Source organism: Indicator indicator, chromosome 2 (genome assembly GCF_027791375.1).
Source record: "Indicator indicator isolate 239-I01 chromosome 2, UM_Iind_1.1, whole genome shotgun sequence".
Classification (NCBI taxonomy): Eukaryota; Metazoa; Chordata; class Aves; order Piciformes; family Indicatoridae; genus Indicator; species Indicator indicator.
This window is the reverse complement of record NC_072011.1, coordinates 21079611-21101873: the sequence shown is the minus strand read 5'-3', so window position 1 is coordinate 21101873 and position 22263 is coordinate 21079611. Positions and strand designations below refer to the sequence as shown.

Below are 22263 nucleotides of genomic sequence, written 5' to 3'. Positions count from 1 at the left end.
GGAGAGGCGCGTGTCCGCTCGTTACTCTGCAGCGCCCAACTTGGGATCTGCCCGCGGCGGCGGGACAGGGACAGGGGCAGGGGCAGGGGCAGGGGCAGGGGCGGGGACACGGCCGGGCAGGGGCAGGGGCAGGGAGGGGGCCAGCCCCGCCGCTGTCGCTCCCGGCAGCGGTCGCAGCAGGATACAAATGTAGCTGTTTCTTTCGCTAAACTTTTGCTCATCTTCCGAAAAAAAGGTCATTCCCGAGCCGACACCCGCCCTCAGCGGGTTGCTGGCAAGGTGGCCTGGACCAGGGGAAAAGCCGGTGCAACGGCCGAAAGGCTGTGCTTTACCCTCGGCCGGCGGTTGTAGCGGGGAGGAAGGAAGCGATTTGGCACAGACCAGCGCGGGGCTGGTCGGCGCAGCCCTTTCCCACCCCCGCTTCCTCCCAGCCCCGCCCAGCCCTCTGCCGCCTCCGCCGCTTGTTGATGTTTCACTTTGTGTTAATTCCCGGGTCGCAAGATGGAGACGGCGCTGGGACAGCGAGAGCTGTTGCTGCTGCTGACGCTGGCCGCCGCGCTGCTGGGCCCGGCCGCGCCGCTGCAGCTGGGCCAGGTACCGACGGGGCCGGGGCGCGGTGGGGCCAGTTCCAGTCCCGTGCCTCTCCCTCCGAAGGGTGAGCAGGACGTTGCCGGGGCGCTGGACGACGGCGCGGGCATCTCCTGGCAAGCAGGGGCGGCGGGGCGGTCGTGATTGCCTCGGCCGCAGGCTGGCACGGCCGGGCGGGCGGCATCACCGGCGGGAGCCGCTGGCGCAGCTAGAGAAAGCGGGCGAAGCCGGTAGCACCGAAGCAGGGTGTCCCGGGTATGAGGGCTTTTTCCCAGCTGCAGTGCTTGGCAGCCTAATATGCAACTACTCCTCCGTACAGTGCACTTGACCAGCTGCTCGCGTCCATTTTAATCTAAAATGTAGAGAAACGGTACAGAAGGACAAAACCATGCATCTGCCACAAACTCGGATACCATGCACGTAATATTTGTTCCCTCACTTTAATGATTAAGTTAGATAGGATTCGGTATGCAGATAAATATCTGACAGGTTGAGAGGGTGATAGTTACTTCTATCCAGGTAGATGTATTTGTATTAGAACAGGCTGTTCACGGAGGTGGTGGAGTCACCATCCCTGGAGGTGTTAAAAAAACGTGTAGGCATGGCACTTCAGGGCATGGTTTAATGGGCATGGTGTTGTTGGGTTGATAGTTAGACTTGGTCTTAAGAAGGCTTTTCCAACCTTTGTGACTGTATGATTCTATATTGTATCTTTAGGCTTGTCTACCCACACCTTGACAGATCAGTGCTATAGAAGTACACAATGCATTAGGTCCATGTTTTCTCCTAGTGATTTCTGTACTCTTGAATGGATCCAAGAAAAGGATTCTTCATCTATTTGCTATCTTACAGGGCATCGTGCTGTCATTTTTTTTTTTGTCTGTTCCAGTACCTATGCTGTATCTTGGTTTTAAATTAAATGTGATTTTTTTTAAAGAGTGGAAGGAGGTTTTTTGGTTATGTCTTAGGAGATCATCTCAGTGGGAATAAAAAGAATGTGCTGTGGTACTGCAGAGCTTTGACCTCTAGAATTACAGAAGAGAACTGGGTACTTCTATCAGTACTTGAATCATGAAAAATACATTCTCTAATTGTAATCATGAACTCTAAAGTGTGAGACTGCAAAGAGAGAAGAGCTATGTTGAGTTTTGTAGTCAGGTGTCTAGTAAATGTGAAGTTGCTGTCACGTGAATAAATTTATTATGGCTTTTTTTTTTCCTCCAGAGTTGTTTTCATTTAAGTAAAATGTTTCCAAGAAAGCCTGACAGAGGCTTTGCACTGGCACATCCTGTATTGCAAAGCAGGATTCCTGGGGTTGCTTCCTGGTTTCTGCTTCTCTGCGTGAGCATTTGAAGGAAGATCTGCTTTGCTCTGATTTCAGAATGTGGATCCCTATCTTCAGACATCTATAAAAGTGTATGAGTGCTTGAAGTCAGGTGTACTAAAGAGAGCAGAGAGAGCTTAATCCTCAGATAATTCATTCCTCTGAGAAAGGGAGTGCTAGCCTGAATTTGTCTAAAGACACATGAAGTGACAAGGGAATTGTTTACATTCTACCTGGAAACTGTCAGGCTTTCACACCAAAACCTTAACTCAAGAGCATTACAGTTGTTCATCAGAGCTGGCAGCTGTACAAGATGTGGGGGTACATCTGCACCTGCTATCTTTGGATGTGAAAGCAGGAATGAGCATTACACAGAGGCACCATAGTGGTTCTGTGGAAGCCAGCTTAGGCTCAGAAATACAGTTGGTATATTTCAGTAACTGGGGTGTAATGCCTTGTGGACACAGATATACTGTTTGTGGGGTTGAGTTTGTTCACTTGTGCCGTACTGCTGAGGTGGTCTGTCAGCTCAGTTTTTGCTAGTTGGAAGCATCTGCACTTTTTTAGATTTATACTGGTGTGGTGGCATAAATATATGCCAAAAAGCTCCTTTAAGAGTTAAAAAGGGAACATACACATTTTAACTTACTATTTTTTCTTTTTAAACCTCACTTAAAAAAATAAATGCTTTTCCTCCTGCACTGTTTCTTTTTGTATATACAGGTTCGTTTTTGATGTAGAAGGAACAATGCATCTTGAGAAGGTTTGAGTAGAAGAATTGCTGGGTTTTGAGCATGAGCTGCTTTATGGTGGCCTAGTAGGAACAGAAGTGCCTAGGCAGTGGAAATAGGCAGAGCAGTAATGCCACACTCACAAGCTGGCTTCAGAAGCCATGACCTTGATGACAGCGGGCGGTGGGGTCAGAATCATGCTATTTCCTTTCCTTTTCTTTAGCTAGATGCCACAGCTGTGCCATCTACAATTCTGTGAGCCCACTGGCAGCACCATACTGAGAGTTTCACGTTTGGCAATTCCTCTGTGTGGTATTAAAGTTTCCCTCAAAGCTCATGGCCACAATGTTACAGGCACCATACAAGACTGTGGAAAAGCCTCGAAACACTGGAAAAATGTTTTGTAAGGCTGAAACAGATTTGTTCAGTTCCAGAATGTGAATGTCTGCATTGTTTCACAATAAATAAACTGGTTTGAAATCTAGACTTTTATTTTTATTTTATTTTAAACATTAGCATGTGTGTTTTGATTTTTTCCTTTCTCCTCCTGAAATTCTGCTAAACAAAGCTGGGATACAGATTGATTAATATTGGACAAAGTTGTTTTATTAAAAAAAAAAATTAAAAAGGCAGGGTATGATGCAATAAGACAACTAATTTTCACATTAAAGTACCTCGTTTTCCTGGTGCAAGGTCAGGATTTAGGGTTTGTATTTTAAAGTATTTTTTTTAATGTGCTGATAGGAGCTGGCTAAAAGCACAGTAGGCTGAATGTGAATGCTGTGTTGTTTGCTTACTCTGCCACTTGATAATTTAGGTTTAGCAGTGTTCTTTCTAATTGTCTACCAGACAAGAAGTCTACCAGACTTCTTTTGGGTTTTTTTTGGTTTAGTTGCCTGGAATACATTGTTTTCAGCTTGTTTGCTACCACAATAATCCATCTGTGTGGATGGATTATTTCACAATGGAAGAAAGTAATTATTACATCAGCATTTGAGCACTTAGGCAGTCAGAGCAATGTAGTTTAATCAAAGGAGAAACTTGTCAGTAGTGACATAGTTGCTTTCATCGTTTTATGCTGGTTTCTCTTTTAAGAGCCTGGCACATGCTTTGAACTTTATGCCCACAAGACCTGACATCGTCTTTTCATGTATATTTGATTAAAGCTGTATGGTGCAACCGTATCCCAGTGAGGAACACTAAATATTCGCCTTTAAAAATCATGATCAAATAATCATAGCTTGAGTTGATTTAACAGGGAGAAAGCAACGTCAATTAATTCCAGCAACATATGTAGGGCAAAGGAAAGGTTAAGCAGTATTGTACTAAGCATCATCATAAGGCAGGGAAGAAATATGTGTGCTTGTTCAGAAAATAAAAGTAAAGCAAAACCATTGTGTTAGATTTTTATATTAACAAAGATGGTTCAGCTTTAGATACTTAAGGATTTCATTTTCTTACCCTAAGTATCGTCATGCAGTTTAATAATACCAAACCTTATTGGAGGTTTTATACTAAAATTTTGTAAAGTGGGAGGGACTAATTGTCACCCTGCAAACTTATTTCAAACTCGTACCAAGATTGTCTTAACTCAGTCATGCCTGATTGCAGTTAAGATTCATCCTACAACATATCTTGGTGTCAAGTCTGATGAAAGAATCACGGGAAGCACAGGCCACAGAGCCCTGGATTGCAAATACACTATTTGGAGCCAGTTGGCCATCTAAGTGCCAGGACTCAAGTGTCTGGGTGGTAGTTTTGTTTTGTCTGTTCACATGCTTTTCCCCCATAATCTCTCTTTGGATCTAGAAACTAGTTATTAGTTTTTTGTCTATTTCTTATATGTTTGGCAGCCTTCATTGGGCTTTATATTTTCCTATCACAAACAGGATATCCCAATAGTGCCTGTGTAATAACTTCGAGGGGATTGTCTGTCTTTCAAGTCTCTGTACAGCTGGCCATCTTGCAAGGCACTATGCCATCTGTTCCTAGTGCTGCCTGCTCTGCTTCCCACAGACCTTCCAGTGCAGAAAGAGCCTTGTTTGCAAGACATCAATAGAGAACAGCTGTGCTTTGAGTGGGCTGGAGGCTAGCAGCCAGAACTAATGTGACTAATGCAGTCGTGTAGGACTTATCCTGTACTGAGAGAAACTACATGGTGCACCCTGTCTTGGGTACCCACTGCCCAGGGAAAAAAAAATTCTGTGATTCTGTAATCAGATCAGTTTGAAGCTCCTGCATGATAAGATCCAATAGCTTTGTCTTATGGAGCATTTTTCACGAAAGGCTAGTATTAGGTGAAATGTGCTTTGTGGATTGTGTGGCATTGGTATGGAGAGTCTTTAAGAATTAATGACTATTCCCTTATGACAGATGCTTTATGTTCTTTGCTGCTATCTTTTCCCCATCTTGCTCTTCTGTTACTACTGCGATTATACTTCCCAAGTTAACAGTCCTGGGTTCTGTTTCAACACATGGTGAAATAGAAAGGATTAGAAAATAATCACTACCTACTTATCTCTGTAGATCCAAGTTCACAAAAATTTATTAGTTCACTGTGTCACCACACTTTTGGTGACAGCTGATGCTGTCCTTGTACAGAATGACATACATTTCTGCCAGAAGTGCTGTCCTCTTTACAGTAGCCATTACCATTTTAAATACTACTGCCGGAGCACTAAAACAGTGGTAACAAATCATGGGAAAGCTCCGAAGAGACATCTACATCCTATAACAGCATTAAGAATGATAGGGCCATTTTCAGTGTAAATTGGAGAGTTTTCCATGAAGGCATTCACCAGCACAGCAAGGGATAAGGTGCTGTGAAAGATGAAAGGGGTATCAATGGCAAGCTGAAAACACAGCCTGATTTCTAGAGACCTGAATTTTTTTTTGGGGCTGGCCTTTGATCTTGACTGTTTCAAAGTGCACCTTTTAAATTACAGGACTGACTGAAATGTATGTGGACTTTCATGATATTGTTAATAGTGAAAAGCGTAATGTAAGTCACAGAAACAAGTTTTACGCTAGTAGTTCAGGCTTCTCCAGAACTTGACTGAGGTCTTGCTCTCAGTGACTTTGTTATTACAGACTTGGCTTACTGTGCTTTTGATACAGGAAATCAGTATGAAGGTTTATTTACTTCTCTTTGTACTAAAGCACATAGCCACAAGATGTATTGATGAAACTACAACCACTTCTCCACCCCCCTTCCCACAAAAGTAACAAGTTTTATTGTGGTAACACAAAATAAGTTTTTCTCTGTGGAAATTAAAGGATGTTTTTTAAGTCTCTGAATCTTCAGCCCTAGGATTGTAAAGGTAGATATCTATCACTGGACCCTTTCTAGCAAGTAGGGCTTGTCATTTTGTCATGAAAACATGGTACCAGAGTGATTTGCCTCCCAGTTTAGTAGGAATGAACATTTTAAGGCTCTTGAGCACTTACGAGCAGATATCAAAGGGGTGCCAACTGGGATTGTATTAACAGGGAGAATGCTGTGCCTCACCCACTCCCTGGTGTGGGTGAAAGTGGGTCAGCTGGGATGATGCTCTGCTCTCCTGTGAGCTGCTTACAGTAGTCCCTTCCCCTTTCCCTTATCCCTCCCGCACGACTTTTCATTGTGTTTGGCATGCAGCCTGTGGTTCTTGCCCTCATGTAGATTTTGGTATGGAGTGTGCAGGGTCAGTAAGATTGGCCACAGAAGGACTTCTTGAGTTTTGGGAGTGGCACTGCAGGAAAGACTAATAGGAAGCCAAAGGAACTCACCTCCAAGGAAGGATTAAATTACCTGAGAGCATTAGCATAAAATTAGGGAGAGAGAGCTGGAGGACTCTTATTTTCCATGGGAAGATATTATGAAGAGTAATAAATGACTTGATCATAAATTACTGCAAGGAAGCTCCAGGTTTGACACTAGCAAAATTTTAAAGGTAGCTGAGTACCAGAGTAAATAGCTGAGGAGAGTGTGACACTTTTTGGAATTCACTGGAGAGCTTTAAGAGTAAATGCTAGGCATTATATCAATGTAGTTGATTTGACTGGAAAAGTTGCTCATCCCCTCAGATGATTCTATATCAGTTCAGGAATGTTTGGAGCAAGAATAATTGAACAGTAATTTTTTTTTTTTTTTAGCACCAGAACTTTGAGATCTATTTGAAATATTTCTTAGCGAGGCTGGTATCAAGTCTTGTGAGCCTGCTTAGTGAAGAGGCAAAACAAGAACATGAGACAACTCAGGAGAATGGATGTACAAAATATGGGAAGTTAACAGGAAAATTTGTTGGATCTGAATCATGAGGTGCAACAAGACCAAGTGCAAGGTCCTGCATCTGGGTTGGGCCAAGCCCAAGCACCAATACAGGCTGGGCAGTGACTGGCTTGAGAGCAGCCCTGAAGAAAAGGACTTGGGGGTGCTGGTGGATGAGAAGCTCAACATGAGCCACCGGTGTGCACTTGCAGCCCGGAAAGCCAATCACATCCTGGGCTGCACCAAGAGAAGGGTAGCCAGCAGGTCGAGGGAGGTGATTCTCCCCCTTACTCCGCTCTGGTGAGACTCCACGTGGAGTACTGCATTCAGTTCTGGAGCCCCTATTACAAGGAAAGATCTGGACGTGCTGGAACATGTCCAGAGAAGGGCCACAAGGATGATGAGAGGGCTGGAGCACCTCTCCTATGACAGACTGAAAGAGTTGGGGCTGTTCAGTCTGGAGAAGAGAAGGCTCTGAGGAGACCTTTCAGTATCTTAAGGGGGCCTACAACAAAGATGGTGAGGGACTTTTTAGGGTGTCAGTAGTGATAGGACTAGGGGGAATGGAAAAAACCTAGAAATGGGTAGATTCAGACTGGAATTTTTTTTCACCATGAGGGTGGTAAGACACTGGAACAGGTTGCCCAGGGAGGTGGTAGAATCCTCATCCCTGGAGGTTTTTAAGGCCAGGCTGGATGTGGCTCTGGGCAACCTGATCTAATATGAGGTGTCCCTGCCCATGGCAGGGAGGTTGGAACTTGGTGATCCTTGAGGTCCCTTCCAACCCTAACAATGCTATGATTCTATGAATGTGAACAGACTGGTCATGGGAATGGCAAGGACATGGGTTCTCCATTTCATGTGGACACAAAATTGCAAGGGTCATGGTGCAGCTGCTGTAGTGGAGTATTAATCATTGTTCTAAGTTAATGAGTAGCTTTATGAGCCTTTGCCATTCAAGACGTACCACCACCTTCTGAGATGGTGGTGAGGATGGGCATCTCCTAAGGAAGTGCTGCAAGTGCAGGCAGACCATACAGCAGAGCCAGTCCAACAGCCTGTGGCCATCAGATCAAGTTGCTTTCTTGCGACTCTCATGCTTGTCTAGCTCCTCCTTACTTGTTCAACTGATGGAAAAAGTCTGGCAAGAAGGGGGAATTTTCCTGCTACTTTAATGAGCTAAATTAGCTCAGTGTCTCGGGCATAAATGAGGAGGAAGGATGATGTGTGGGAGAGAGGCAGCAAGCAGTTAAGCTTCTTATTTGTCTGTGTGCTGTGATCTGTTTTTGTAAGTTTGACAGCATGGAAGTGATCCACTGAAATATTTTAATTTCTTAAAGATGTAGTATACTCTTCAGTTGCAAATTTTAAGTATGTATCAGAATTCACGACAGTGCTTATGGATACCACATCAGCAGAATTGACTTGAAGAAAATTAATCATCAGGTGTATTGCTTACTTTGTACATCTGATGTTCAATTGTTTAGCATAGCTGTCTTGTCCTAGGCCTTTCATTTTCAAATAAAGCATTTGATTTAAACAATGAATATAAGAATTTTTAAAAGTAGGGGGGATTTTCCTTTTTTTCAGCAGTCGTTTCCTTTTTCTTGTAATCTCAGTGAGTCACTATGTAGATGTTGAATAAAGGTTGCAAAATACTTTCAGTGTAAAAGATGTCATCTGAGGCTTAAAATCTGAAAGACTCTTAAGACTGCCAGGAAAAATCCATCTCTTGTGACCTTTGAATTTCCAGAAACCAGAAAAACCCAGGAAGTGAAGATGCAAGGTTTTGGAAATCTGTTAAACTACTTGCTCTGCCTGGGGGGTTGGACCTGATGATCTCTTGAGGTCCCTTCCAACCTCTGATACACTGTGATACTGTGAGAGTGTAAAAAAACCCACACGGCTCTGACTGGTAGAACTAAAAAAGCTAGCAGTTTGTTGAGCTTTAAAAATTATTTTTTAATATACATAATTCTTAAAACAAGAGAAGAAAATAAGTGGTTTGAGGAAATTACAGGATGGCAGAATAGATTATATCTTATGATTGCATTATTAATCTGGTTTATATTTTCAACCATAGAGTTCCAGTTGTCTAAGTAAATTGGTAATTTTCATTTACTTTGAACAGCTGGGATGTAAATGTTGAAGAACAGTCAGTCTGAACGCCTGGTTCCTGGAATGGGCATGGAGAAAAAAGATTTCTCTTTGGTCTCAGTGGCCAGAGAGTTTTCTCACCGATTAGACAAAAGTGTCTGAAACATCAGTAACGAGTCATTTCCAACCAAAAATTTCTGCTAGATTTTAAAGCATGCTTCTCATGATAGCAGTTTTCTGATGAATTGGATTTGCATGTTGGTTTTCAGTTTTTGGCAGTCCTGTCTACCTGCATATACTGATTAACACCCATTGTTTTAAGGACTTTATTACGTTATAGTCACACTTCAGAAGCTCTCTTCCTGAACTGGGACTGTGCTGTGCTATGTTCTGTATATTTCAGGTATTTTCTGTCTGACAATCTAGTGTTTCATAAAAACCCAAACAAAAAGCCTTTTCATGTATTTAGATTTTTATTTTCTTATTTTTAATTTGGAGTAAGTTCAGTTTTTTACTGGGACGTGGCTCACTTCTTAGCTGTTAGTTGTAAAACCATGACTCCAACATTAGAGCTAAAGAAGATACTGAAGGTATGGCAACATTTTCCAGAGGAAAATGAAATGCTATTAGAATAATTTAATGCTCCCCTGTGGCAAATAGGGAAGAGGTCACCCAGGAAAGCAGTGTGGCAATCATTACTTTTGCCGATGTGCAAGAGACATTTGGGGTTTTTAGGTAGACTCATAGAATTGTTAAGGTTGGAAAAGACCTCCAAGATCATCAAGTCCAACCATAACATAAGGGCGGGCCCAGGGGATTTAGGGTCCCATCTGCAAAACAAGGGGAAAATGAGAGGACAGAATGAGTGAGTTGATAAATTACAGGGTTTGAAAGACAGACACTAATCCCCATTAGCTATCAATTTGTAGGTTTCCCATGTGGCATAATTTGGGAATGATAACCAAAGAGAAGAAACAGGATTACTGCTGACACTGACAAAACAGTGTTCTTTAGTATAGGCTAAGATATATTATATTTTACTTCACCTTGAAGACTAAGCGGAGTGCTTAAAAACAGATTTACAGAGAATCTGATTTTTTACCTTGTAGTGTCTATTATTTTTCAGCTAAAATGAGAGATTTCTTTTCAATTATATCCAAGTGACACTAGTTCTCCTGAGATGTTAGCTTGATTATTATTACCTTTAATTAAATAATAACAAATCTATACATAAGGAGATGCAGCTGTCAGTCTTTCTCATCAATCCTCTTTAATAAAAAAGAGGAAAACCTTAAACAAATCCTTACATGATAAAAAGTAAGTATATTCTTCCTTCCTTAGTCTGCTGGGTAGAAATCCTGGAAATGTGCTCTGGAGATTGTACATTTGTCATTCTGCTGGGACAGTGTGTGAAAGCTGCCTGTGGCCTGGAGTGGCTTATGAGTTTCCTCAGAAACTTACATCTATTCCCACTGTTTTTTTTCCAGGAAACAATTAGAGTCAATGTTCTGCTGTTGAAAACCAATGGAGAGTTGCACAAAGGACAGGTTTGTCCAGTTTTGCTATTTATTCAGTGAATTAATATGCAGTGAAACAAAGTCTGCATGTGGATACTGATGTCAGTCAGTATGAAATGTGTTCCTCTGGGAACAACTGTAGCATAGAGCCAGGAACCATATACTTACACTGTCTGATTTTCTTTCAGGTTGTTTTTAACATCAGCTATGTTAATGGACAGGTGTATCTAAATGATTTTCCTATGAAAAGCGGGGTTGCCCACATAACATGTCAAACAGTCATATGTGAGTATGCTCTTTTTTCCCCTGCCCTCCACCCCTCGGGTGTTTGGCTTCCCTGTTATCTAGTAACTAAAGCTTACAAAGACTATATGTTCCCATACTCTGAAAACCTGAGTATTGCAGAAGCAAATAATTTCCAAAGGTAGGATAATTTTGCTACTAAAATGGGTGGGAAAAAGAAAATCTTACTACCCTGTTCTCAAGTTGCATTCATATTCAAATGGTCTGATATGAAATCCAGAGTCTGCCTATCTTTTCAAAAGAATGTTTTGCACTACAAGCTAGACAATGTAAACAGAAGGATGCAACTCCACCCTGCTAATGGCTGAGTCCCTAGGTTGGTTGGCATATATCCAGAAGGATATTCAATAACAGATGTATGAATTAGTGTTAGGAAGATCTTTTCATTATCTTACTTCTGCATCTATTGGACAAGTAAGGTTTTGCCAGATAGGATATTATAGCAAAAATATTCCAGTTTTGCTAGCATCCAGCAGTGGTTAATGACTTTGATTTATCTTGAAACTGCTATTTTTATCTTCTTTTTTATATTTTTAAAAAGACCAGATAGTACTGTGATTTTTTTTTTTAAAGATACACAGAATATACTGTATAATTAATTAAACAAAGACCATTATGCTTATTTAAGTTTCTGTTGTATTCAGAATGATCTCTTGATGGATTGGGTGCAATCAGTTTCTAGCTTGCTTTTTGAGGTCATTGTCTCCTTACAATCAGACACCTACTTAAAAAGTACTAATGCTTTTTCTAAATTGTTTCTCTGAGCCGTGACCTTAACCCTTCCTTCCCAAGCATGCTCAGTCATAAATTTGACACCATTTCTTTTTTGGAGAGGGAGGGCACTAATTAACTTCTCTTTTCCTGGGATTGTTACATTCCTATTGTTTCTATTTTTAATATCCTAGGGAAGAAAAACATGGCAAAATGTGATTTATCTGCAAGATAGTTGACGCCAGATAAACAGACACTGTTTTATTGACTAATTCTGAGAGATATTGAGTACTCTACTGTACTTCCTATTAATTTCCCAAAGCAGAGTTGTATAGCTTGCAGTGATTACAAACATGAACCTGAAACAGTGAGAAAAATACTGACTTGACCTGAGAGCTAGGAACCTTAAACTTGCTATTTTGGTGTTTGGATCTGAATCCTTAGCACAGTACCTTTCTCTGTTACCAGTAAACTAATGTTTGTACTATTTACTTACTAAATCATCAAAAACAGATTCAGATCATGTTTGTAAAATGCTGAGGGAATATCAAGATACTTGTTACATGTTAACAGAAGGGGAAAGCCACTCCTGAATGTATTGAAAAACCAAACTTGAGCCAAATTTGCATGCTCTTGAGTAAAGACCAAATTTCTTGAACAGTATTGTCATGGCACTTTTGTCAGATCATGCCTAGCACCTATATCCGCACTTGAAGTTCCCAACAAATGGAAAGTGTATCTGAATGTAGTGGGGACTGAGCAGCCTGATACAATGAAAGGTTGGGACCACAGGGAGTTTCAGCTACTTGGCATCTTAGTAGCTTTGGTCCTTTAATGTATGCTTGCTGCTGTAAGTCAGAAAACATTCATGAAACAGGTTGGAGCCCTGGCTCATCCCTATAGGGAAGGTATGCAAAAAAAAAATTAAAAAAGTTCTAAAATAAGAAAAATAGCTTTAATGAGGAAAGGAAACCTAACACAAAAGTAATTGAGCACCTAAAAAAACCCACTGGTCCAGCCTTCCCCTGGGTCACCTCTTAGGCTCAGCATTGCAAGTGACACAGCACTAATGGCTTAGAAACAGGGGCTGGTTCAGTCTCAGTTCATGTACCTTGCTGTCTGCATGCTAGAGAGATCTGACACCTCCACTCTTGCACTTCTAGTGTGCTATCACCTGTAGCAAAGGTATGGTAGTTGGGAGAAGGATACTGAGTGTGGGCAGAAACAGCAAGGGTAGAAAGGCAGTTCTCTGTGTGCTTGTGGAATATTAGCTTGTTGAAATAGCTGAAAGTTTTTGGGTAGGATGAGAGTGTGAGGTGTTACTGGTCACATAAAAACGGAGCAGGGAGGTCAGAAAACATATGAGCAGACACACCTTGAGTAGCATATGCAGCGTGTATGGAAAAGAGCATATTTGTATTGAGAAGATAGGGAGTGTGGTGCAAATCAAGGTGTTTACACAGATGGCTGGCTGAGCTGTCACATTACTCTGAGGAACTCTTTTGGACAACTTAAATAAGAGTGCAGCAATAGTGAAGCCAAAGAGTGCTGCTTAGAGTGCTTAAATGCAGACTTCAAAGGCAGGGATGCAACATTGTTTGCAAGGTCCCACAGTGTGGGCGTAGTACAGCAAGCTGCTGTCTACTGTGTTACAGCATGAGACCTGCTCCAAGTTTGATTTGGTGATATACTGATTAAAAAATCATAGCATCTGTTTTACCAGTTGTCCAGATTACTGTCACTTATAACAGCAGTTATTGAAGTGTTAAGGACATCAACATAGACAAAGCTGGTCTAAAGAACAGGTCCTGTGAGGAGTAGCTGAGGGAACTAGGTTTATTTAGTCAGGAGGAAAGCAGGCTGAGGGGAGACCTTGTTGCTCTCTGTAAGGACCTGAAAGGAGGATGTAGTGGGGCAGGCGTTGGTCTGTTCTCCCAAGCAGCAAGTGAAAAGATAAAAGGAAACTGCCTCAGGATGCACCAGGAGAGGTTTTGAGTTGGAGATTAGGAAAAACTTCTTAAATGAAAGGGATGTTAGGCACTGGAGAACACGCTGCCCAGGGAAGTAGTTGAATTATCATCCCTGGAAGTATTTAAAAGACACATAGATGTGGTGCTTAATGACACGATAGAGACTTGATAGAGTCAGGTTAATGATTGGATTCAATGATCTTAAAGATCTCTTCCAGCCTAAAGAAATCCATAATTCTATGATTCCGTAACACAGACTTCTGTAGAACTGTTCAGGCATCTCTGGTTTGATGTTAGTAGCTGTAACAACTTTTCCACACACTAAGTGTGCAAAAGTATCTATGTCAGAGTTGTGACTGTTTTCCCCATGCTTTTATACTGCTTTCTGATTGGGGTGGTTTCTCTTTGAAAACTGTGACATTGTGTGTTAACAGTGGAGAATGGAGACTGGGATAGCTTACCAGATCAGCGTCTGGGAACCGTCAGTGTTCGCATCATGGTTCATGAGTGGCCTTTGGCATCCAGTTCTGATTTACAGTTGATTGTCATTCAGGAAGAAGTGACAGAAATCGATGGAAAACAGGTAAAAAAAAAAATCCAAACACTTTGCTTGTTTGTGATTTAGGAGAGGTTTATATATGTCTGGCTGGTGATTAAAGCACCAAGTATTTGTGCTAACCAGCACAGTACTGAGGGAGACAATACCAACCTAAGTTGTGTGTACAGCAGCAGGGGTGTTTCATGAGGCAGCTTCAATTTTTAATGTTTCTATTCTTCTTTTAATAATTGTTGGATGACTTTCCTGTATGCTTGTTAAAATATCTTTGTCACATGCTCTTTCAACACATGCATTTATACAAGTGAAGTCAGACTCACAAGCAATACTTAATCTACAAACTAATGTACAAAATAAGTAAAATGGCATGGGCTAGTTCCAAGTCCTAAGGTTTCCCCCCATTGTTTATTCCTAGCTAACAAAGCATTTCTGGCATGTAGCAGGGGGAATAACTTGCAGCAGGCAAGCTCTTGAAAGCAGGTGGGCTTGTTGTGAAAACATGTAAGATAATAAAATAATTTGAATAAATCTCGATAGTGAACATGGATTTTGAGATGAACAGGAAAAAAACCCCACCAAATTCTAACTGTATTTTCACAAATACCAGTGAATGTGAGGGGTTACAATTCTAGCTGAGATTGAACTGTGCAGAACTGAGTTCTCAAAATCACCTATAAGGTAGAGTTGTTTTTCCAACTGGAGAGGTTCTGCAGAGGAAATACAGCTGCTGAAATATAGCAGCAGAAGTGTCAAATTTTTGTTTCAGTACATGTTTGCCTCTTACATGTGGCCAGGCTCTTTTGAAGCTGGCTTATGTTCTGCTGCCCGCATTCCCCCTGCCCCCCCACTTTTTTTTTTTAATAAGGAGAATGACAATAATACCCTTGATCTCCAATTAATTGTATGCTTTAGCTTATAGTATGACATGCATCTGCATCATGTCAAGATTTTACTCTGTCAATGAAAAATCGCACTGAGAAGTTTGAAGCTTTTCTATGGAGGTGCTTTTCCCACTCTTAGGAGGCTAATGTGTCCTGGTTTGAAGCACAACAGTTGTCACACAACAGCATTGTTGTACTTCAGATTTCAAACTAGACAGCAAAATCAATTTCAGATTTTCACAGGGAATTGGTAGGAACAACCAGAAAGCTAATGCTGTTTCCTTAGCTGTTCCTTTAAGACAAAATCATTCAATCTTTCTCATTAGCTACCAGCTGAGAGTAACGATCATCTCTTTCAGTGCATTGTTCTGTGCATCTTCAAAGCAAAATGAAACCATTGGCCTATGACTCTGAAAGCATGACTGAAACTGTATCAGATGCTGCATTGCTCTTTTCTTGGTTCTATTTCTATGCAGCAGTTACAGTTATGGTCACAAACACTCTGGATTTCTGTCAGTTCTTGGCCTCACAATGCAGTTACTGATGTTATGTGACATAGGGGTTATGCCGAATGCATTCGCTGTAAGTGATGAAGTGATTTTTAAGTGAAATGGGTCCAGTGCATTGCTAGTAGAAGAGGAAGAAGAAAACTGTTACTTCAGTTGTTGAAAAAAAAGCCACATTATTGCAAAAGCAGAAGTGTCAGTCTATTTTCAGCAACACTTCCAGTGTTTGCAAGTGTACTTTCACTATGTACTTGGGTTTTCCATGCCCTAAAAATGCTTCCATGAAGGCAAATCATAATGAACTATGCAAGACTTGGTTAAAAGCCCATGGAGTGACTGCCACATGCTTTTGCACGGAGAGGGAGTCTGTTCAACGTGTTCTAACGTGGCATAGTCTATAGAGCTGTGGTATGTAAAATCAAAGAATACTAAATTTATGTTAAAACATCCCTGTGCGTGGGTTGGAGTTTTCTGTGATGCATTCATTTTGTCTGCCAGCCTGCTTTGCTCTTACCTTAAATTTAGTAATATCAATGTGTTTGCATCTCTTGTAGGTTCAGCAGGAAGAAGTAACAGAAATAGATATTTTAGTAAAGGACATGAGAGTACTTAGACATTTAAACTACACTGTTCCTTTGAAAGAGAGCATGCTGTATTCCATCCCAAGAGACAATGACATCTTATTCACACTTCCCAGCCCCTCAGGAAAAGGTATCTCTCTTAGCTGTTACATAACATTTTTATGCATGGTTGATGCATTGCTTTACAAGGGTGAAAAAGCATCATTATTCCTGTTTTACATAGTGAAACAGTTTATTCATTAACAGGGGAGTGTTTTATATGATTTTTTGTTGCTTGTTTTTTTTTTTAACACCTAAATTCAACTTTTCTACATTTAGGTATCTTGTTTGTTTGTTTCCAAATCTCTTCTCCTTCGAAGCACCTGGTACTTGTCAATCTGCAGCCCAGGCATCTCACAGGAATAAATTGTGCTCTCAGTGCTATGCTGGAAGTTTTTCTCAAGTTCCAGTTTTCCCTCAGAATGAAAGAAAACTAGAGAGGAAATACCTGTCTGGGTTACTTCCAAACTAAAAAATAGTTTTATGTTCTTAAACTTGGCATAACTTAAATAAAGAGAAGTTATTTGAGGTCTGAATCTTATTTCAGTTTTGTTTAATCAGAAACTCTCAGGGGGATGTCATAGGATATTGATATTTTGACCTAGTTCATCATGTTTTGATCTGGAGACAGCTGAAATTTACAGCTAAGGGCACAGCTGAAGGCTACACTGAAACACTGCTTCTCGCTAAGTTCATTAGTCAATTAAAAAACCAAACCCAAATCCAACCAAAACTCAGCCTTCTGCTTCTTTATGTAAATGTGCAAGAGGTGTACTGTAAGTATAGAAATGCAACCTGTCTTTGTTTTCCTGAATAGCAAGTCAAATAAAAAGCAAAAACTAAATATAGCTTTTCTTCAGATAATCAAGATCCACTGCAAACTACTAGTCAGTACCTCATCCAGCAAGCAGAAACTACAGTAGATGAAGAGACATTACCTGGGAAGTTACCAGAGACCCCTCTTAGGATAGAACCTCCATCTTCTTACAAGGTAGTTTGGTTGTTTGGTTGTTTTAATTATTAGTATATAACTTTTAAGATTGGTTTAAAGCTAAGAACTTCAAAGACAATTTTTCCCTTGTTTTCCCAGAGATGAAATGCTTACAGTTTGGTGACACTTCTAGAAGGAAAAGTTGTAGTAACATACTGCAGATAAACTGTAATACTGAATAACATTCAGCTCTGAGGGAACAAACATCCTTCCCCATTTTTAGTATTGCCTACAGAAACATATACAAATACTGTATCTTCCTCCTTTGTGGATGTTTACAGAATAAAAGAAACCCAGCATTGTTAGGATTTAGGTAGTGGGTTCTCCTCATGTAAAGACCAAATGCATCCATTTAAAGATGTTAAGAAAGTATATTAACATTCCTAGGCCTTTGTCTTTGGTCCTTTAATTTGACCAAAAAAAGCAACATAGTGTGTAATAATTCATTTCTAGATGAGAGAACTGCCATTCCTACTTAGCCTGCAACTGACTTCTCAGAGTACTGTTTTGAGGCTTTATATTTGTTAAAGACTGAGATTTTCTGTTGTGCAGCGAATCTGATTGTGACTTCCACAGAAGTCTTAAGAAATCCCCATAGCCAGCCACTAAACCCAAGACTTTTACAGACATGCTCCAGGAGATTTACAAAAAAACTTTCTAAATTACCCCTTAGCATTGAGAAATTATTTTTGGGTTGGTATTTTTACTTTATTAGGAATCAAATGGGTTTCTAAATCTTCCAGTGTTCTGACCTTGCAGATACTTCAGGAGAGCAAGTTGTAATATTTACATTATACCACGCTGAGCATTTATAACAATTTCAAATACCATTTAGCTTTGTATGGCATAATTTTTTCCTGATTGCTTGAGTGCTTACCCCTCTGGGATATGGGCCAGTAGTCTCACCCCCTGTAAGAAAAACAGTAACAGCTTGAGAAGTTTCAGTTCCAGATATATAACGATGGTCTTGATGGCCTCCTCTTCTGTGCATGAAAGAAACACTATAACCTACTGTTGAGACAGAAGGGCAAAAATAGTAAGCTGAAAGCTACAGCTAGGCTAGAGAAGGTGCTCCTGGGCCCTTTCCCTGCTGTATACTACCATGATATCATATCTATGCCTAGGCTGAATAGCTTACCCTTCACCTGCTCTGTTCAAGTGTCCTTCTATTTTCCAAAGCAGCCTTTTTTTTAAGGGAGCTCTGCTAGGACAACCAGAAACCCAAACCATCACCTCTTCCAAACTTTGTATAAGGAAGAGGTCTAAGTCACCAGTCACTTCCACCCTGCCTTTATGTATGTTTAAGCATACATAAACTGAAGTAAAACTGTCACCATGTAACATGATTCACCAGCAGCTACAAAAACTGCACTTACTGTATTTTGCAACCTACCTTTTAATTTTTACCTGTTTGGTTGCAGGTGATGTGCCAGTGGGTGGAAGACTTGAGAAAAGGGTTGTGCAAATTCTGGTTTCGATCTTTACCTATTTTCTTTAGTTTGATGGAAGTCACTGTAGTTGGAGTTGTTGGAGCAGCTTTTATTCTACAAGCCTTAAAGGTGATTTTCCCTTCCTGTGAAAACAAGTAAGTAATTTTTGCTATTTTTAATCCTATGATTAAGGCAAAACATTTAAGTTAAAAAAAAAATCTTTCAAGAAGCAGCCCCATTCTGTAGGAAGACGGTGGCAACAATTCAGTGAAAAGGCTGCCAGTAACTTTCTATTCCAAGTGACCTTTTGATGCATAAGCATTTCAGAGGAGTGTGGGAAAATCTTTCATTCAAAGTGTCTTTAGCTTGGCTGTCAGACAGAGAAATTTTTATCAAGTCTTCTAAGGGCTACATTGTGAGACAACCATTAACAGAGCTCCATTAGAGAAGGAAGGGAAGGGTAGAACTAGAGCTAAAAAATTCTAGGAATTCTAGATCTTTTCATACTTGTACTGTGTTGGAGGTTGTATAGTAGTTATGAAAGGCCTCAGATTTGTCTTTGCAGATTTGTATGGGAATTCTCCAAGAATGAGCTAGCTCTATAAGCAGCTTCCAAGCCATAGTGATTAGTGCCAGCATTGGTGGGAGGTCATAAATAAAGCTGATCGCCTGCAGATGACTTTATCCACTCAACTGGTGTGTTACCAGCCACACCAGTAATTTTTTGGAGAAGCAAGCTTTCAAAACAAGGGGTGGAAAGATGAATTAGTAACTGCAGCTAAGAAATATGTATAGATAGAGTGCTGGAATAGGAAAGTGTGTACATTTTAAAAGCAACCCAAGTCAGTTCTGGAAGATCTAACCCCTAGAGAAATGACTTCTGTACATCCACCCAGGGCGACTAGTGGCCTTAGTCCTTCTGACAGAGCTAGAAAAATGGAGGGTTGGAAGATCAGGAAGTTTGGAAACTGTGTGTACAGTTCCCTGGGTATTTCACAAAGTGTGCTGTCAGATTGGAATACTTCTTGTAACTAACTTGTCAGAGTGGAAAAAAGGAAGAAATGCTTCGTACCACTCACACCAGTAAATAGTTTAACACTGCCACATGTGAAACTTTGAAACAAGCACTAGGAAAGATGTGAAACTTTGAAATAAGCACTAGGAAAAAAGTTCTAATCCCCATAAACTGTTCTGCTGTCTGATGACCTGTCCATGGCAGAGGTCAGTACAGAGGGACCACCTTGCAGTAAATTCTCTTCAAATTGGAGAAAATGGAGCTTGTGCATGGTTTGTCAGAGCATTTCAAGAAATTTTAACACTGGAAGGGCAGTTCTCTCCTTTTTTAAAAAATAAAAACAAAACCAAAACCCACACAGTAGTTTTCTTGCAGCCTGTATAAAGTGGTCCTGTGAAAAGTGGTGAAAGTTTAATTCGTGATCATAAACCATTAAGGACGAGTTGAAGGTCTCATTTGGTGAATGACACAGATGCAAGTAAGAATCAGGACCTCATCCCAAGTCATTAATGCCACTCTGCAGTACACTGGTAAAACTAGAGATTTAGTAAGTCTTAGAGAATTAGGTGCAAGAGCCTGACAAAGTAGCTCTTGTTGACGGACAGGTTTAAGTTTCTATGAGAGCGAGCATATAGATCCTACACTGCTGATATTTCAGATGCAGAAACTGACTGAAAGCACCCTCTGAAACCACAGCTAGCACAATTTGGAACCAGCTTTCCAACAAGTTTTCATTCTAGCCTCATAAAAGAGGTATTATGACAGTAATACATACTTGATGCGTCAATTTAAACTAAATTTGAGAAGTTTTATTTTTAGAGTGTGGAATGGTTTTGTATATTGTTTTCTAATGCATGGTAATTTTACCTTTCAGAGGCATCCTTCTCCTGGATCAAGTCAGCTTTGTACCTGTAGTTACCATCAGCTTGCCTTCAGACCTTCCAGACAGGAAAAATAATTTAAATGAGAAAGTATGTACTTAATACTGTGTTTACTTTGGAATTCCTGTTTTTTAAAAACAAATTTTGAGTTGACCTGAAATTTGGCACTTGATCTTAATACCTTGGTTGTTTTCTCCTAAGAAAACTAAGTCAGTTGATTAATTGGTAAAGGCACACTTAGGCCGAAGCCCAAAGCGGATATCCCTGTGCCTCTCAATAAACATGCAGCCTTTTCAGAAGCTTCAAAATAAAACAGCTTCCCACCTTGAGGGCTACCATTGGTTTTAACTTCTGTGAAGTCACTTTTCCACACTTCAGACAGGATGCTGACTGCTTTCACCCCCACAGACAAACCAAGTTGGCTATCCTGAATAGCAAGATGATGAAATTCAGAGTATCCTGAAGTCTCCCAATAGAATTCTTCAGAAAAGGATGAAGGAGTATCACAGACATCAGCTGTGCCTGCAAGCCTGAACAAGGCTGCCCAACCTGGTTTCAGGTCTTTTAGGGTTGAGTGTGCCTTGCAAGGAAAATACTTCTACCAAACATTTGGTTTACTCAAGTAATTCGACATTTTATATATGCAAAACAAAAGTGAAAAAGGCAGATTTATATTTCAAGCACTTTAAACTTTTATGGCCCCTTCCACTCATAAAAATTGTTAGCACTTGTAAACAATGTGCTTTTTGTATCTGTGACAGCAGTACCATGTGAAGTTTCAAAAAAAAAAAATTTTACAAAAGTATTGGCTTACTGTTGCTAAGTAGGCCCAGACTGCCCATCCTGATTTGTACTGGTAATATTTTTCAAATAAACATTTAAATTGTTTATATTAGACTGCATTCACGTCTGCATCTGTATCCAGCACTTTGCCAAATGAGTTAGATGCAAGGTACTTAGCTTTTTGATATTTATTTATGAAAACTGTCAAAAGAATGACTAGGAAAAAAGAAAGATCCTTAACTATGCTAGGATCACCTTTAGGATCAATTATGATTAAATTTAATGAGGCCTCATAAGGTATTCAGATACTTGTCCTTACTTGTTCCTGTCACAGACAGGAACAATTGTCTCACTAAATTAAGAGCACTACAGTAGTAGAAGAAACATTTCTAACACTGGCTTCCATTAACAAACCAAACAAATCTCAAAAGAACCCACCAAAACATCACCCAGCAGCACAGTGTGGTATACCTCAGCCCAAGGTAACACAGACACTGCTGAAACTTTTTAAAAGTAATTTTATTCTACGGCCTTCTGGGTTTGTACTTTGCATTTACTTCCTCAAGCTTAGTGTCATTAGAGTGTAGGATCCCAAACATCTGCCAAATACCTAGCTGAGTAAGGATGATGTGTCACAACTGGCTGCATGCTTCAGGCACGTGTGGAGCAGCTGCTCTGCTGATCTGGAATGAATGACTTGCATCCCTGGAGCCCCTGGCAGTGCTTTCCAGACCATACCACAGGAGAGACACCATAATGATAACAACCACGTAAGACAGAGGTGATGCTAGAGCTACAAAAGCATCTCAATTAAGAACATCATGTAGTGAAAAAACACGTGGCAGAGGGGGTCCTTGTCATCCCTGGCTAAAGGAGGAACAGCTAAGACTGTAGCACAGGCAAAGTGACTGCACAGACAAGAGCAAGTCTTCAACCAGTTGTAGACAAATTCTCCTTCCCTGTATGTGGAAATTAACGTTCTTGTGACTTTATGAACATAACCCTGGCCCCTTCACTAACACAGAACTAATGCTTTAATGCACAAGGCTGAGGTTTAGTTTCTTTGGGAAAAAAAAAAAAAGTAGAATGGACATGAAACACAACAGTCCT

General features: G+C 40.6%; 1 protein-coding gene across 1 annotated transcript; it reads left to right on the top strand.

The window, feature by feature from the left end:
* The first annotated feature begins 501 nt into the window (after positions 1 to 501).
* On the top strand, positions 502 to 20472 carry GINM1 (glycosylated integral membrane protein 1). The gene is made up of 8 exons (XM_054399110.1): positions 502 to 594; positions 10477 to 10536; positions 10695 to 10791; positions 13925 to 14073; positions 15988 to 16144; positions 16914 to 17044; positions 18466 to 18629; positions 20364 to 20472. The coding sequence occupies exons 1-8, from the start codon at positions 502 to 504 to the stop codon at positions 20470 to 20472; spliced, it is 960 nt and encodes a 319-aa protein (XP_054255085.1).
* Positions 20473 to 22263: the final 1791 nt, after the last annotated feature.

Bases quoted from the DNA above. Each gene is read 5' to 3' on its own strand.
- GINM1 (XM_054399110.1), top strand. From the start codon at position 502: ATGGAGACGGCGCTGGGACAGCGAGAGCTGTTGCTGCTGCTGACGCTG. The intron at 14,074-15,987 runs GTAAAAAAAAAA...CATCTCTTGTAG, and splicing joins CAGAAATCGATGGAAAACAG to GTTCAGCAGGAAGAAGTAAC. The intron at 18,630-20,363 runs GTAAGTAATTTT...TTTACCTTTCAG, and splicing joins TTCCCTTCCTGTGAAAACAA to AGGCATCCTTCTCCTGGATC.